Source organism: Muscardinus avellanarius (genome assembly GCF_963383645.1).
Source record: "Muscardinus avellanarius genome assembly, chromosome: 8".
NCBI lineage: Eukaryota > Metazoa > Chordata > Mammalia > Rodentia > Gliridae > Muscardinus > Muscardinus avellanarius.
In genome coordinates, this window is record NC_137794.1 from 58941506 (window position 1) to 58960828 (window position 19323).

The 19323-nt window shown below is 35.4% G+C and overlaps 1 protein-coding gene across 5 annotated transcripts in view; it reads right to left on the reverse strand.

The window, feature by feature from the left end:
- Positions 1–19323, reverse strand: part of HACE1 (HECT domain and ankyrin repeat containing E3 ubiquitin protein ligase 1) — a gene marked incomplete at both ends in the record, with an annotated part of 91976 nt that overhangs the window by 37608 nt on the left and 35045 nt on the right. For 3 of the 5 annotated variants that reach the window (XM_080700201.1, XM_080700203.1, XM_080700202.1), the window contains 4 exons: positions 4383–4533; positions 6096–6202; positions 7391–7492; positions 7674–7770. In XM_080700201.1, coding sequence (XP_080556327.1) covers positions 4383–4533; positions 6096–6202; positions 7391–7492; positions 7674–7770 — 457 coding nt within the window. Of the gene's footprint in view, positions 1–4382; positions 4534–6095; positions 6203–7390; positions 7493–7673; positions 7771–15111; positions 15195–19323 lie in introns of all 5 variants that reach the window. The other 2 variants (XM_080700200.1, XM_080700199.1) reach the window with 1 other exon arrangement.

Consider the following 19323-nt stretch of genomic DNA (forward strand, 5'->3'; position numbering starts at 1 on the left):
AGTTACATTTCAAACTATAATATATAATTCCAAACTTACTGGGTAATTCCTTAAATATTCAAGATGTGCTGAAGTAAGATGGAATTTTGATAGAAAAACATTACCAGCCGGGTGTGGTGGTGCACACTTGTAATCCCTGCGCTTAGGAGGCAGAGACAGAAGGATCGCGTAGGTTCGAAGCCAGCCTTGCTGGCTTAAGAGACCCTGTTTCCAAATAAAAATATAAAAAATAGGTGTCTGGGAGTGTAGCCCAGAAGTAAAAGGGTTTTCAGGAACCCCAGTACCACCAAAAAAAGAAAAGCATTACCAACTTAGGTTCATTTATTTAAGTACTTTGACATCTTTGCAACTTGATAATGTCAAATGCCATAACCTCCCCCCAAAAGAAGATCTTAATGCTATATTTCTCAAATTTTCTTGGCTTCTGAATTTTCCAACAATTTTATGAAACTATCAAAAGACAAAAAAGGTATATTAGGATTCAAAATGCCAGCTGGGCATTGTGGCACACCATGTAATCTCTGTACTTGGGAAGCTAAGATGAAAGGATCGCAGGTTCAAAGACAGCCTCAGCTACTTAGTGAGACCCCGTTTCCAAATAAAAATATAAAATAGGTCTGGGAGTATAGCTCAGAGTTAGAAGACCTCTGGGTTCCATCCCCAGTACAAAAAAAAAAAAAAAAGCCAGAGAGGTGAGGTGGTGTATGCCTATAATCCTAATACTTGGGAAGTCTGAGACAGGAGAATTGCAGGTTCAAGGACAACCTCAGCAAGGTAGTGATACTCTTACCAATCTAGCAAGACCCTGTTTCAAAACAAATAATAAAAAAGAATAGGGGTAGACCACCCCTGGGTTCAATCCTCAGTACCACCAAACAAACAAATTTAAAAAGCCTAAACTATCTTCCCTAAACTCATACCTTCAAATACTCCAAAGTTCCAAAGGTGCTAGATAAAAATCTCATAACACTGAAAAAATGATTAAGTGTTAAAATTAACTTAAAGGACTTCTAAAATAAATCAGAAGACTAATAACAGGATGTTAAACAATTTCACCTACTAAAAACACATGGCCTATAAACCCATTCATTCTTAATGAAAGACCTATTAGTTAATCCTAACAATAAAGTGACATTTTAGAGTACCTAATGAAAGGGAAAGTAAAGTTCAACCACTACCTAAGACGAAATGTGGTAAAAGTTAAAATGGTATTTCTAGTCTAACATTGCAGCAATTCAGTGAACAGTAAAAATTTTTATAACTTTAATCACCCTACAATGAACAGGAAACCTTATGTGTATGGATAGCAATGTACAGTTTTACTTTTATCCTGTTAATGAGGCAGATCATTCTGCCATCTTCATAAAGTTGTATGGAAAGAAACTAATAAATTTCTTAAGAGTTAATTAATACTTGTTACTGTTTAAAAGAATTAGGTGTTAGGTGTTTTTTGAAATAACAAGTTCAAAAATTAAAAGAAAAATGGTCAAAGAAGCAAGAGTATTTGTCAATGATATAGAAAAATATCCTTAAAAATAAAAATACTAACAAAATAAAATGGAAACAAAGAAGTGGACAGACAGATGGATAGATGGATAGATATATATCTATCATAGATATACAACTAAAAACAAAGCCTGAGCCAGGCATGGTGGCACACACTTGTAATCCCAATACTTGAGCGGCTTAGATAGGAGGATTGCAGGTTCACGGCCAGCCTCAGCTACTTAGTGAGGCCCTGCACAACCTAGTGAGACCCTGTTTCAAAATAAAAAATCAGGCTGGAGGTATAGCTCAGAGGTAGAATGCTCCTGGGTTCAGTCTCTAGTACCAAAAAAAAAAAAAAAAAAAAAAAGCCTGGAGTCCATACAAAATTTAAAAAAGGACATTGATAGCCTCTTCTACCCTGTATGTCTATACTGACTGCCCAGTTAGAAAACTGACATTTAGCCAGACTCGGTAATACATGCCTATAATCCCAGTTACTTGGGAGGCTGAAGCAGGAAGATCAAAAATTTGAAAACGTATGATATCAGCAAGTTGATGAGACCCTGTCTCAAAATAAAAATAGGAAGAGTTGAGAATATAGCTCAGTGATGGAGTATTTCTGGTTTTAATCCCTAGTACTAAGAAAAAATTTTAAAAAACATTTAAATCAAGCATTGAAATGCTTATAGAGAGGCATTTAATCACCACTTATCAAATGCCTTAGCACTTATTTTCTGGTATCATTAGCAAGAAGGTTGCAGGTTCAGATTTTAACTAAAACAAGCACCTCAGACAATACTGAATATAATTCATACCAAATTAGGTACAGTGACCATATATATACTTGCCTTGATTTTCTATTTATCATTATAGATGAAGAGAAAGGATGAACTGAAAGTAAAATCAGGGGTCGCGTTAGTCCTAAGAGAGTGAGCCATGCCAGAACACATTAAAAACAATGTGATGTGAATAAGCAGCAAAACTCACTAGAAACAGCAGTGACAAGAGTAGATCAATAATTCAGACTGAAATTTTACAGTGACAGTAAATTGTCAATCCTAATTATTGTTGAAGAAAATGCAAAGTGAAAACTAGTCTGAATTAAAAGAAGATGTATATTTCCTCACTTCCAGAAGGTGGCACAACAGCAAGGGGAAAAAAAAGAACTATACACATAATATAGCTATAAACATATGTATATAGCTATAAACTTTCCAACACCATTTTTAACAGACAGTGAAGTAAATAGATGGACAGATGTATACAGATAGTTACCATTCTAAAAAACTATTATGTCTATTTTTTTTTTTTTTTTTTTGGTGGTACTGGGGTTCCTGGAAGCCCTTCTACCTCGGGGATACACTCCCACGGGCTACACTCCCAGACCTATTTTTTAACATTTTTATGTGGAAACAGAGTCTCTTAAGCCAGCGAGGCTGGCTTCGAACCAGCGCGATCCTCCTGTCTCCGCCTCCCAAGCGCAGGGATTACAAGCGTGCGCCACCACGCCCGGCTATTATGTCTATTTTTAATATTAAAAAGTACAAAAAGGCTTGCAAGCCACTGTCAAAAATCTTCAGAATCTTTTAACATAAACTATTAATTGGGTTTCAGATTTTACAAAACAGTGAAACTATCAATCGAATTAGTTTTCAAGGAAGTGGCACATAAAAGCAGACTGTGTGTGTGTGTGTGTGTGTGTGTGTGTGTGTGTGCATGCGTGCGTGCGTGTGTGCGCGCGCTAGGAATGGAATCCAGGGTCTTTCTGCCTCCAAGCTATACTCCAGTCCTTTATTCTTTCATTTTTTTTTTTATTTTTTCATCTTTTGTGGTACTGAGGATGGAACCCAGGAGCTTTCATCCCCCGAGCTACAGTCCCAGGCCTATTTTTTTATATTTTATTTGGAAACAGGGTATAAGTTGCTGAGAGCCTCACTAAGTAACTGAGGCTGGCTTCAAACCCGTGTGATCCTCCTGTTTCAGCCTCCCAAGCGCAGGGATTACAAGCGTGCACCACCATGCCTGGCTTATTTTTTTATTTTGAAACAGGGCCTTGCTAAGTTGCAGAGAGCCTAAGTAGCTGATGCTGGCTTTGAACATGAGTACAAGCATGTGCTTCCATACCCTTCTCTGCCTTGGGTTTTATATGAAATTATTCTTCCAAAGATTCCATCTATGTGTGCTTGTACAAAAGAAGCAATACAAAATATTTTAAGAAAATATCTCAATGATTCTTCCTTGAAGTGGTCTCAGTAATTAACTTTTTTTTTTTTTTTTGGTGGTACTGGGGTTCCTGGAAGCCCTTCTAACTCTGGGCTACACTCCCAGACCTAGTTTATATTTTTGAAACAGGATCTCATACGCCAGCACGGCTGATTCGAACCTGCGCGATCCTCCTGTCTCCGCCTCCCAAGCGCAGGGATCACAAGCATGCGCCACCACACCCGGCAGTAATTAACTTTTTTACTGGGTGTTAGTACACCCAGTAAATGAAAGTAGCCTTACATCTAAAACACAGATACATGAATACACATAATAATAAATTTTAAGAGAAACTGAGTATTTTCTTTCCTTTCTAGTTAGAAATCTTAAAATGGTGCTACATATTACATTAAAAACATATAATTCGATAAAATTAAACACTAAATATCTCAACTCTCAAAATAAAATATGAATGGAATAAAAACTTTATATGTTTAGAAAAATATAAAAAGCTTGCCAGTTAAACTCTGTCTTGATTAGACAGCTAAAAGGAGCAATGTATGCCTAACTTTAATAAAGTGATAAAGGTATGGACCAAACTTACGTTCTGTTCATGATGTTTCTGACTAATGAATGCATGACATGTCAAATTCATCTCTTTAACATCTAACAATATCATATCTTTTTCTAACCTTGAACACCTGGCTTCTTGGAGTTTTATTCCCATTGTAGCCCATATCGATTCCGTTACTGGGTGAAGAGGGACCAATTCGAAAGACATGACAAAATATTCTCACAATCCTTAAAAGGCTCTTCATTTGAGCATCATAATTGCTAGATAGGCTAAAAATCAAAATTAAAATATGAGATTAGCTGTAGTAAAACAAATTATATCTTCAAATACTTATTTTAATGCATTTAATCTCACTGGCCATCAATTTCATAATATAACTAGGTTAAAATTCCTTTCCTATCATGATAGGAGACAGAATGGTTTCTTTAACAGGTAATAAGTATACATTATTTGGACAACTTATGAAAGGATTACTAATTTTAAGCACCCAGAATATAGCAATAATCAAAGCATTAAGTGTGAAGAAAATTAACCCTGTACAACAGTTGGCATCTTGAGGAAGCAACTCCAAGGGAAAATCTAACTTTCACTTCCAAAAGTACATTTATGAATTAAATTAGTTGTCTAGAATTCTGAAAACATTTCAAAGAAAAACAATGATATAAATGTTTTATGTTCTTAGGACAAACTAAGAGACTGAAACTCTCTGCCAACCTATCCATAACTCCTTTCCACCAGAATAAGAACCAACTGTCACATATTGAACATTCAAACTGAATACTCTTAAAAGTTATCAACTCTCTGCATCGGAGTTATTCTCTAAATAATCGGTTATGAGTCCACATAAATACAGAAAATATGGCTCTCCATAAAGAAAAAAGATGACAAGCGTAATTAACATTAAATCATACTTGAATATAAATTTTTTGACAGATCAGAAAGCCCTTCAGAATGCCATCTTATATTGAGATTGGCCATCAATACAAATACCAGTCATTACTCTTCAAAGACAAACTAGAAGTTCAGCTAAATTTGTACTGAATCTAATGCTATATCTATTATTCTATAAAACTACTTTTATTTTTTAACACATTTTATAATACTTTTTTATTTTTTGGTGGTACTAGGGATAGAACCCTTTTACCTCTGGGCTGCACTCCCAGAACTACTTTATATTTTTATTTGGAAACAGGGTCTCTTAAGCCAGTGCAGCTGGCTTCGAACCTGTGCAATCATCCGGTCTCCGCCTCCCAAGCGCGGGGATTACAAGCATGTGCCACCACACCTGGCATAATACTAATTCTTAAGAGCTCCTTAGTCCTAGCTGGAGTGCCTAATTACATACAAAGAAATGTAGATGCAGGACAATATGATCTATTATTTCCATTAACTTAGTGATACGCCATTAAAACCACAGAATCTTCTGAAAAGAATAAAGAACTGAAGTAAGCAGGACAGATGAGGGGGGGAGATCTTTATAATGAATCATGGGAATACAGTGAAAGGTTAAATATTAACCTGTACTCACTGGTAGAAATTAGTGATTAAGACTCCTAAACTACTTCCTGGATTCTTCTTTCTGACTAGTCTAAGTAATCATTTTATAAAATTCCGAACACACATGCCAAAATTCATTTAAGTATGCTCAAGTTTCTTTGGAGATGGTGAAGTCTCTTTTGTAATAGTTGATTACTCTGGTCCTTTTAAACACAACACACAATAAGTCAGAAAATTTTTATAACATTTATTACTGACAAAAGACATCTAACCAAATAAACTATTCAGAAGATGAAACAGACACTGCAATTTACTGATTTACTCCAACACTTACCTAAGCAGTTTATGACCATTTGTTGTAGCAACTTCAGCAAGGCTGGTTAGAATTTTTAGGTATTGGTTTTCACTTTGCTGGGACAAATGCTCCAGAACTTGCCTTAACTAATTTTTTTATAAATAAAAAATTAAAATAAATTAAAATTTTTTTTAAATTAAATATTAGCAAAACAAATAGCTTAAAGCCATTCAGCCTGCAATCCTGCATTCAATCCCCAGTACCCTCACCCCCAAAAAATTACCCAGTAAAAAACAATAAAAAATACTGATAGAACAAAAATCACTAAATATCTGTATGGAAACTTAAAAGAAAAAGAATTTTAAACTCTACAATTTTTCTAAGAGTGCAGCTAATACAGTTCTCAGGGACAGGGTGCAGCTCAGCAGTGGGCACTGGCTTGGTATGTCTTTGGGCTTGATCCCCAGTAAGCAAAAAGCAAACATTAAAAAAATCAGAGCTCGCTGGGCATGGTGGCACATGCTTGTAATCACAGCATTTGGAAGGCTGAGACTGGAGGATCATGGTTCACAGACAGCTTTGGCTACTTAGTGAGGCCCTCCACAACTTTGTGAGACCTTTTTCAAAAAAAAAAAAAAAAAAAAGGGCGGGGGGTGTAGCTCAGAGATCGAATGCTCCTGGGTTCCATCCACAAACCCGCAAAAAAAAAAAAAAAAAAAAATCAGAGCCCAATATGCTAATGATTACTCATCAAAACACAATATTCCTCCTCAGAATTTTTTCCTCTAACTAGAGGGAATAGTCATCTAAAGGAGATAACAAAGAACCAAAGAACAGAAGATGTAGAGGGCCAAATATTCACACAAAGTTTATTAATTATTACATATAATTATCCCTCTGTCTCCCAGGAGATTGATTCTAGAATCCACATGGTTAGAAAAATCTATAGATGTTCAAATTGTTTATATAAAATGTACAGTATTTATATATAACCTATGCATTCTTTAAATCATCTGTAGAATTATCATACCTAGTACAACATAAATACTGTATAGTTACTATACCATTTTTTCTAAGGAATTTAAGAAAGAAAAAAGCCTATACAGGTTCAGTACATGTACAATTATTTTAATATTTTTGATCCACAATGGTTGAATCAGTGGATGGAGAACCCATGGATACAGAGGGCTACTAGTAATTCACACTTGCTGATAAGCAAATTTGTTATTATATATTTGCAATAATAAAATTATTAAGTATATTTGTAAAATATCACAAATGCTAAGCATGAATAAAACTTGGTTATTTACAAACTACTAAAACAATTATATTACCATGTTTTCTCGGAGGTCTTCATTCTGTGTCATTTGAATAATAGTCTGGAAAAGCCTAGGGTGATACTGAATTAACACTTCACAAGTCTCTCCATATCCACCCTGAAAAAAAAGACTTAAAATTATTCAGGTTTAAAAACAAAGTTCCTTTTAAAGATCATCTTCTTCAAAGAATAAAGTCTCTGCACTCATACTATCTATCACTTAAGAAAAAAATGATTTTCCATTTTAAATTTCTATCATGAAGACTATATGTTGAAACAGAATGTATGTTGAAACATACCTGTACACACAAATCCAGAGGGGTTACTCCATTTTTATCTGGCAAATATTTGGCTCCCCGTAATAGAAGAATCTGTGCTGTATCTCTTTGGCCATGGCTGTATAGAAATAGAATCAAGTTAAAAATATTTTTTTTACTTAAAGTCTTTCTCTATGAATTATGGATAGTTAATATGAAGAAACAGAAGATTAACAATTCAAACAATTAAGCCAGGAAGGTTTAAAGTATATCCTCAGTAGTCAGAAAAAAATTTCACAATGTTAAGTCATACTTTCACTATATAGATAAGAAAGTGATCTATTAGCCAGCATGGTGGCCCACAACTGTATTTCAGTACATGGTAGGCTGAAATAAGAGAATCACAGGTTAAAGGCCAGCCAACATTTTAACAAGACCCTCAGCAACTTAACAAAACCCTATCTCAAAATAAAAAATAAAAAGGGCTTGGGTATAGCTTAAAGGTTAAACACTGCTGGGTTTAATATCCAATACCAAAATAAAGTGATCTATTACATTTTAAAATTAAATTTAGGTCATCTTACCTGTAATATATCATGACATTTTGAAGTAAGTGTTTCTCAGACTTCTGGTTAACATTTTTCCTTCCATTTACATCCTAATCCCTTTCTTAACTCTAGTCTGAGTTCCTTTCTACCACACACATCCAAGTTTCTAGACTTCTTAGTCCAAAAGAACTTAAATAGTTAGAAGATAATTATATCTATGGCACTTAAGTACTTTGTTTAAAAAAAATGCCTGGGTATGGTGGTGTATGCTTAGAATCCCAGCTACTTGGGAGGTTGAGGGAGGAGGATCTCAGCAAGTAAGACCTTGTCTCAAAATAAAAAAATTAAAGGGCCTAGGGTATAGCTCAGTAGTAGAATAATCTGGGCTTCAATCTCTAGTACTGCAAAAGTAAAAATAAATTAACTAACTGATTTTTTAAAAGGAAAGGAGAAAAGTATCAAGTAAGAACTAAATGGAGGAACATAAATACGAGTTACGAGCAAAAACTAACTTTTAATCTTCATTTTATCTACCTACTAAGTTTGGCCTCTGTGGACAGCTATTCAATCTACCCTAAAATAACTTTCCTATCAACATGCCTTTCTTTGATTGCTCTCTTTCTTGTAGAAATAAAATTAATAACTACCACTCTTTCAGTTAGGACCAAGCTACTTTGGAGGTAGCAACCACTAAACTCTAGGTATTGTTATATAATGACCTCATCTGACTCTAGACAAAGGCAATTTTTTAAAAATTACAATACAGAGACATTAAAATTTAAGGCTGACTTTAAGAAATCCACAAAGAACTCATATATTTTGAAGGTCATCTAATATAAAACTTTTGGTTGCAGATGAGAAAAACAACCAAACTAAGCACAGGGAAAACTAGAACCAGGGCCACGAGTGGTGGCCCACACTTGTAATCCCAGTACTTGGGAGGCCAAGAGAGGAGGATCACAGTTTCACAGCCAGCAATCAGCTACTTTAGTGAAGCCCTCTGCATCTTAGAGACCCTGTTTCAAAATAAAAATAAAATAGGAGCTGGGTGCTGTGGCACATGCTTGTAATCCCAGCATTTGGGAGGCTGAGACAGGAGGATGCGGGTTCATGGTCAGCCTCAGCTACCACTTAGCGAGGCCCTTTGCAACTCAGTGAGACCCTGTTTCAAAATAAAAAATAAAAAATAGGATTTGGGGTATAGCTCAGAGGTAGAATGCCCATGGGTTCCATCCCCAGTACCACACAAAAATAAATAAATAAAAGTAAAAATTAATAAAATAGGGCTGGGGTTGTCGCTTGGAAGTAGAATGCCCCTGGGTTCAATTCTCAGTACTACAAAAAAATAACAAACAACCCTAGAACCCAGGCCTCTGAATTCTTAGCCAATACTCTTTCCACAATAACATTACCTAAAGAGGCATGCCATTTCAAAGAGAAAGACTACACATATTTCTTATAAATTTTAAAAATAAAACAGAAACGGTGATACTCATTTTATTCAAGAAAAATGGCACTGTATAAAAAATACTTGATAACCAACTAGAATGAAACTTTTTTTTGCGGTACTGAAGATGGTACCTAGGGGCTTTCTACCTCTGAGCTACACCCCCAGCCCTATTTTTTATTCTTTATTTTGAAAGAGGGTCTCACTTGAGTTGCAAATGGCCTCACTAAGTAGTAGCTGAGGCTGGCCTTGAACCGCGACCCTCCTATCTCAGCCTCCCAAATGCTGGGATTACAAACATGCACCACCACACCTGGCTAGAATAAAACTCTTTTTAAAAAATATCCTGGAGGACTCAAGATGGCAACTTATAGTGGGAGAACAGAATTCTAGGGCACTGAGATCTGCAACTCAACCACTGAGAAGGCTACTTCTCGACAAGGGAAGAAAAGCAGTAAATAACTCAACAACAACAAAATAAATGCTGAAAAGCAGCAGGACCAGAACCAGAATAAAGAGACCTATAAAGTGCTCCATGGGTCTCACTTGGGAAACAGACAACAGAGACCAGTGCAATCCTATCTGGGTCAGTCTACACAGAAGAGCTGGCAGCTGCCAGCATTGCGGCTTCCTGCACACATTCCCTTCCTGCTAGACCTTAGGCCTTCAAGAGATCCCAGATGCAGATAATCAATTAACATATTTTGGGGTGTAGCATAGGTTCAAAGCCAGCCTCAGCTACTTAGTGGGGCTCTCAGCAACTTAGCAAGACCCTGTTTCCAAATAAAATATAAAATAGGTCTGGGAGTATAGCCCGGAGGTAGAAAGCCTCTGGGTTCCACCCCCAGTACCACAAAACACACACACAGAGAGACTGGCAATGTAGATCTAAAAAAAATTATAATCCACTACATGCTGCTTGTAAGAAACTCACCTTACAGTCAAAGATATATGCAGGCTAAAGGTAAAAGGATGGAAAAAGATATACCATACAAATAAAGATCAAAAAATAAGCAGAGATAGCAATTGCTGATATCTAATAAAACAGAGTTTGAGCTAAAACATATCAGAAAAGAGAAAATAGGTCACTTCTTTTTTTTTTTTTTTAACAGTACTGGAGATTGAACCAGAGTCATTATACCTCCGAGCTACACCCCCAGGCCTATTTTTTATTCTTTATATTGAAACAGGGTCTCACTAAGTTGCAGAGGGCCTCACTAAGTAGCTGAGGCTGGCCACAAACCTGGATCCTCCTGTCTAAGGCTGGGATTACAAATACTGGGATTACAAATTTAAACCACCATGCTCAGCAGCAGGCCACTTCTTATTAATAAAAGGAACAATCCAGCAAGAAGACATGATGATAGTAAACATTTATGGTCCAAATGTAGATGTACCCATATTTGTAAGACAAACGCTTCAGGACATCAGGTCTCAAGCAGGCCCAAATACAATAATATTGGGAGACTTCAACATACCACTCACACCCCTAGATTTATCTTCAAGACAAAAGATGAGTAAAGACTCTTCAGACCTAAAAAACAATTTAAAGCAAATGGACCTAATGGGTATATACAGAATATTTCAACCAGCAACAGCTGAATACACATTCTTCTCAGCTTGTGAGGTAGAGACAGGAGGATAGTGCAGGTTTGAAGCCAGCCTCGCTGGCTTAAGAGACTCTGTTTCCAAATAAAATATAAAATAAGTCTGGGAGTATAGTCCAGAGGTAGAAGGGTTCCATCCCCAGTACCACCAAATAAATAAATAAATAAATAAATAAATAAATAAATAAATAAATAAGGCTGGGGGTGTAGCCCTGAAATAAAATGCTCCTGGGTTAAATCCTCAGTGTATATGTACACACACACACACAAACACACAGTCTGCCTTCAAATGAACCATGGACCATATTTACCATTCTTCTACAGTGATGAATTTATTTTCTTGTTTTACTTCTCATTCCAGATTAGCTTAAATACCTTGTTCAAAGAGGGCTAATGTTTAATAGTTTAAAACTTAATGATGGCTTAGCGTGCACAGGCCTGGGTTCAATTCTCAGCACCAGAAGAAAAAAAAATACAATAAGAGCAGAATGTACTTCTAAAAATAATCCTTTTACCACATTCCTATGCCCAGACTAACTATGAGAATGCAAAACACACTAACATACCTGTATTTCATTGACTACATAAATGTCATTGTTTTGTATATTTTTCAAACATGTAACTGCAGTGATTCATTCATTCAAAAACAACTGCTAAGCATTTAAGTACAAAATACTGTACCACACATTAGATACAAAGTGGGGAAAATAAACATAATTCTTATTTGACTGAAGTAGGAGAGATAGACTATAAACAAGCAGATAAACAATTATGTTATAAAATGCTACAAAGGAAATGACTATGAAACTGTCATAGAAAATTTAAGAAAGCCTTGTGAGAAATTGCTTCCTAAAAAATTACAGTGAAGCAGCAATATTAAGAAGAGTATAATTGCCGGGCGTGGTGGCGCACGCTTGTAATCCCCGCGCTTGGAAGGCGAAGACAGGAGGATCGCGCAGGTTCGAAGCCAGCCGCACTGGCTTAAGAGACCTTGTTTCCAAAAATAAAAAAATAGGTCTGGGAGTGTAGCTCGGATATAGAAGGGCTTCCAGGAACCCCAGTACCACCAAAAAAAAAAAAAAAAAAAGAATAGAGTATAAAAAATAAATAATAAAAAATGGGAGTGTAGCTCAGAAGTAGGAAAAGAAAATCAGAGACCCCAATAAGAAGCTAAACAAGAAGAAAGGTCTAAAACAAACCTCCAGCAAGTGATACAAAAGAGGGGGAAAAAAATTCCAGAGATCTCTAAATATAAATATAAAAGCCTAAATAAATATTACAATTCACATACAGTCAATTCTCCTTATCTATAAGTTCCATACCCATGGATTCAACCAACCACAGACCCAAAATGTAGCCAGGCCTACAAAAAAAAAAAAAGTCTGTATATGTTCAGTTGCACGTGCACTGAACATATACAGACTTTTTTTTCTTGTCATTATTCTCTAAATGATATAATACACCAACTATTTACCCAGCACTTATATTTAATTAGGTATGACAAGTAACCTAGAGATTATTTAAAGTATACAAGAGGATGTGTATACGTTAAATACTATGCTAATTATTATAAGGAACCTGAGTGTTAGAGAATTTTGGTATCCATGGAGGCATCCTAGAACAAATACTCAAGGATACCAAGGGAGGATTATAATAAAAATTTAAAAAAGAATCACTATAGTGTTTTGTGTACTGCTACTAAGCACAAATTACATTTATCTAAGCATGTGTGTGTGTGACAGAGAGAGAGAGAGAGAGAGAGAGAGAGAGAGAGAGAGAGAGAGAATGAGAATGTATACCGGTGCATGTGTGCACATGTAAATGATAATTATATTATTTCTTAGGTAATTAATTTTTAATATACTTTCACTGATGAAGTATAATTATACAACATAATTAGATTCAGAATGATATAAATATACATGCACACAGCACATGATGTTTTTTCCTTCAGATCCAACCCTGTTCCATCCTATACATATTATTGAGATTGGTATCGATAACTTCATATATAGAAACAGCATTATTTGAACTACTTCAATTACTGAGTATTTTCTCCCCTCCTACCTCCTTCCCCAAATCCCTTTCCCCTCTTCTACTAGTATCTCTCATTTATCTGAACTCTTTTTTGTTACCTAATTTCTCTCTAGCTTCCACATATGACCCTTCATTTTCTGAGACTGACTAATCTCACTCAGCATAATATACTCTACTTCCATCCATTTTCCTGCAAATGACATAATTTTGCTTTTCTTTATGAGTGAATAAAATTCCATTGTGTGTGTACACCACACTTTTGTAATCTATTCCTCTATTGACAGATAGCATGGCTGGTTCTATAATTCGGCTACTGTGAACTGTGCTGCTATAATCATGGATATGCACTTACAATTATAGTATTCTGATTTCAGTTCCTTTGGGGAAGATATCAGGAGTGGTATAACTGGGTCATATAGTGGTTCCCTTCCCAGTCTTCTGAGGAACCTTAATATTGACCTCCACAGCAACTATACTAATTTGCAAATCCACCAATAGTGTATAAGATTTCCTATTTCCCCACATCCTCACTAACACTTACTTATTGTTTGTATTCTTGACAATTGCCATTCTAATTAGAGGTAGAGGGAATCTCAGTGTAGTTTGGATTTGTGTTCCCATGATTGCCAATGATGTTGAACATATATTTACTGGCCATTTGTATTTCTTCTTTTGAAACATGTCTATTCAGTTCAACTGCTCATTTTAATAATTTTTAGCATTGTTTTTAAGCTTTGTATATTCTAAATATTTGTCCTCTATCAAAGAAGCAGCAGTCAAAGATTTTCTCCCATTTTACACACTCTCTCTTTAGACTCTTTCCTGATTGTTTCCTTTGCCTAAGACTTATAAAGAGTTGGATTTTTATGAAGATACCAAAAGCATATGCTAGAGAATAGATATCTTTTCCAAAAATAGTGCTGGGAAAATTGTTTATCCATATGTAGAAGAATAAAATTAGATCCCAATCTCTTACCCTGCACAAGAATCAACTCAAGATGGATCAAAGACCTAGAGATTGGAGACTTTGCAATTACTAGAAGAGGGCAAAGGACCAACTCACCAACATATAGAAGTTTTGGAAACTTCCTTGATAAGATCATCAAAGCTCAGGAAATAAAAATGAGAATCAATAAATGAGATGGCATTAAATGAAAAAGATTCTGTGCAGCAAAGGGAGTGGGTTTCTTGTTTTGTTTTGTAATTCTGGAGATAGAACCCAAGGCTTTGTACAGGCTAGACAAAAAATCACCGAGCTACAATTCCAGCCCCTACTTCTTACTATATCACCATTGCCAATAACAATGAATGGCATAGTGAGTACTAGCTAAATGTTTGCTGTATGCATGAATGAATAAGTGGAAAAAATATATAATTCAAAAAAAGAACCAACAAAGCAGTACAAAATTAATATATACCTTAGTATCTAACAAGACTGATTTAATAATTTTTAATAATTATAAACACAGAATAATTACACAAAAAAAACATAGCTGTGGACCAAGACGTACTTCAATAGTTTATCCCAAAAGAATACCTGGTTACTTAATATAATGACCTACAGAGATTACTGAATTATTGATTTGTCTTAAAACTGAAATTATCAAATTAATCTAAAGTTCATATCTGTAACATAAAACCACTGGCAATTAAATATAATAGAAAATACTTTCCATTATATAGTTATGTGACCAATCATAATGCTATTTATATATTTTTTAAAGCATAGCAAATGTGGGCAAGCAAGAGGGAGCTAGAAAATATACAGAAATATTTGTACTGGGAAACATTGTAGATTCACAACATTTAATGGGTGAACACAAAAATACAAACTCTCATACCTGCAAGCAAAGTACAATGGAGTGGCTCCTGATACATTTGGCCTATTAATATCAGCACCACTGTCTAGCAAGCACTGCACTGTCTGGAAGAAAGAAAAAAAGAAAAACAATTAAAACCAGAGAAACAAAAGACACAATTATCAGAATTTTAATTCTTATAAAAAAAGTTAAGCTTTAAAGAGAAAATAAGTAGGCATGTGACAATAATACTGGTTGATCAAATTAAACTGTGATAAGCTCACTGACCCTCTAAGGCACTACATGATAGAAACTGTGTTAACCTGGAAAGCCTCTCAAGCAGCACTGTATCAAGGGCAGACAGACGTGTCTAAGAACTCTGAAATGTAGCTAGTACAGCTAAGGAATGGATTTTTTATTTTAATTATAATTAACCTAATCCAAATAGCCACATGTGACTACTGAACTGGGCACTATTACTTTAGATATTTGAATTTAAGCCAAAAAATTTTAACTTCTAAAAACAAAAAAAAATTGATACTAAATTATAACTCTCCCAAAGTCAATGAAAATAATTGTTAAAGTGCAAAATGTTTAAAAACCTAACAAGCCCTTTTCCTATGAATAGTAGACAATATTGGCTCAGCTTCTCTGGTAGTTATTCATATATACTTTGTCCTTTGAGCCTTACACCTACAATCATTTGACTTATAGTAAAAAGAAATTAAGCTAATATAAAATCTTAATAGTATATATTTGATGATTAGGAATAGGTCAAAGCCCAACTAAAGTCCTTTAAGAGTATATATTTTCTGGTTCTAGTCCTACAATCCTCATTTGGGTTTCTCCTGCAGAAAGGAAGAAAAATGTAAAAATATAAACATTATTGAACTTGACTATTTAGTATTAGTTCTGGATTGACACACATGTTCATCATTATTGATGTTCTAAAATCTAGTAAGTTGACAACATAATCAGACTATAAACCTGCACAAGAACAAGAAAGAACACAGCAGCATCCATAACTAGAGAAGCCAGCAAGTTTTCAAAAGATAGCAAAGCAAGACTAGTAACTGACTCCATAGATCAAAGAAAGCTGAAGTCCAAGTAAATGCAAATGGAGATTCTAATAAGAAGCAACCAAATCTCAATACAGCACACAAACAACACCAGAAACAGCACAAAGAATTTCAGTATCAAGTACCTTTGAAAATAGAATAGTTGGGTTGGGGATGTGGGTCAGTGGTAGAACACTTGCCTAGCATGCACTAAGGTCTTAGGTTCAATGCCCAACACCATTCCCCACCAAAACAAAAAGTTATGTGGAGCTAAAATCAGAAGGAATACTTCAAAGACTATTTAAAAAAACGGATTCTCTGATTCTTACTAAGACCCTTCCTCCTAATTCCATACCATCAGTCATCAATCATCCTTCCTTCTATTATCTCAAAGAAAGCAAGGCCTATTCTCTGGACAAAGTGAATATGGAAGCTCAGAACTGGCAGACAAGAAACACAGTTAAGAGTAAAGGTTGAGGAGCCATGGTAAAAAAGAACTAATTAAGTGAAAAACTTCCAGCCCCATATTTCACTTGGCTCCCCAAAATCCAGCACCCAGGCTTTAAACCTCAATTAGGAAAAGTTGAGTTTCCACTCTGAAGCCTGGCACCAGAGTCTGAAGTAAGTGGCACTTTAGGGTCCCCAGTGAAACACTCCAATTCAAGCCAACAGGTCCAATTTCAGCAGGGGTTCTAAATAAGGGCACGTTTTCCCCATAAGAGGAAATTTGGCATTGGCAGAAAATATTTTGATTATTGTCACTAGGGAAGGGAGGGTGCAATCGGTAGATAGGAAGCAATGGTCAGAAATATAGCTAAACATCCTACAATGCATAGGACAACTCTCACAACAAAGAATTATCAAGCCCAAAGTATCAAAAATACCTAGATTGAGAACCCTAGTGTATAGTGAAGCCAGTTCACATGCACAATGAATGCTTCCAGACAACATCTTAATTACTCGCCATGACATGAATGGACGGAAAATATTTAAGACACAAGTAACACAGCCCCCTGACTTGGAAAACAAAAAGAAAAAAAAAGGATTTGGGCAGGTGTGGCGGTGCATGCCTATACTCTCAGTACTTGGAGGCTAGAGCTAAAACTGCAAGTTAGTGGCCAGCTAGGCAACTTAGTGAGGCCATTTTAAAAATATAAAATAGGGCTGAGGTGGCCGGGCATGGTGGCGCACGCTTGTAATCCCCGCACTTGGGAGGCCGAGACAGGAGGATCGCGCAGGTTTGAAGCCAGCCTCGCTGGCTTAAGAGACCCTGCTTCCAAATAAAATATGAAATAGATCTGGGAGTGTAGCCCAGAGGTAGAAGGGTTCCAGTACCACCAAAAAAAAAATAGGGCTGAAGTGTAGCTCAGAGGTAGATCACCACTAAGTTAACTCTCCAGTACCACAAATAAAAAGGGGAAAAAAGGGGGGAGGGATGATTAAATTCATGAAACAAGAACAGGAATTTGAGATAGAAATATTCAGACTAAAAGAAATTTAAAATATAACAGAAGAAATGACAATTCAACCAAAGTTTAGAAGGAATGTTTAGGAACTGAGTAAGAAACCATAATGAATAAACAGGTAAAGTAGAAAACAGAAAAGATGAGAAAAATCAGTGGATCAATCTAGAGTTACAAGGCGGGAACTGAGCATAAAGAAAATGAAGAAGGGGGGAATCACACAAGAATCAAGAAATAATACCAAAAAATTCCCAGAACTGAAGGTTCTGAACTGTTAAATTTAAATGATTCAGTTCCCACTTTTTTTTTTTTTTTTTTTTTTTTGGTACTTGGGGTTGAACCCAGAGGCTTTCTACCTCCGGGCTATACTCCCAGACCTATTTTATATTTTATTTGGAAACAGGGTCTCCATACATTGCTGAGAGCCTCACTAAGTAGCTGAGGCTGGCTTTGATCCTCCCGTCTCAGCCTCCCAAGCGCAGGGATTATAAGCGTGCGCCACCACGCCTGGCTCAGTTCCCACTTTAATAAAGAAATGTCAACAAAGCAATGTCAAAGAGAGATTTCACAACAATAATATAAAATTCTAGTGATAAACTGACATTAAGCTTCTCAACAGCAATGACACTAAAATCTAAAAAGTAAAAAGCCTTTGAAATTACAAGGGAAAATTATTTAAAATGTAGAATTCTGTAGTCAACCATGTTGTTATTCAAATATATGATATAAATGAAAAACTTTTATTTAAAAAGTTTTCATAAAAATATAAGGCTTTAAAATATAGTATTTATATGTTGCAACTTGAATTTACTTCTACCCCAAATAAACTCTAAAGCTTAGGTAATAAAAATTTTGTTATGAAAGTGTAGCTCAGTAGTAGAATATATGCTTATCATGTACAAGGGCCTCAGTTCAATCCCTAGCACTCCCTAAAAAAAAACTGTATAAAACTGTATAAAGCTCTATAATTCCTTTAAACTCATACAAGTAGCCAAATACAACCTTCAGGTATTAGAACAAGAAGCCTTTAGATCACTATTTGAGTCTATGGGTCATGGCTTTCATCTCTCTGATTTTTGACCTAGTAGCTGTGTCTGTATGGTTTCAAAACAGGAGATGGATAGCACCAATACTATCTTTATTATTATAGATATTATAGACAATAAGCCTTCATTGCTCAAAAGGCTAAGAGATAAAAGTAAATACAATGAAAAAATATTAATTCACAAACCAGAGGGAAAAAGTAAATTATTAGCAAAATATACTAAGTTAAAACTATAAAGTAAATACTATAAATATGCATAACACTTACCCAGATACTATGCTAAAAGCATTTATCAATTTGCTTACTATATCCTGTGAGGAAGATGATATCCACTCTACTTCTACAAGCAGGAAACTGGATTTCAAAGAGGTCAGATACTTTGCACCCCAACACACAGTGAAGCAGATATTAAAACCTAAGCCTATATTCATAATCATAATTCTAGTTACTAAGTAGGAATTCTAATTTTTCTGAATATAGGTCACTTAATAGTATTAAGGCAATCTGACATGTCTTCATGAAGTATATTAAATGAAGATAATCTACTAGCTCCCTGCCAAATAGATACCTGTCAATCAAGCTCAAGTGTCTCAACAACTACTGTTTAGTTTTAAAATAAAGCCATTTTTAAAACCATATACTTTTTATAGTGCTTCTCTATTTTTATTTATACTGTAAAGTTAACCAA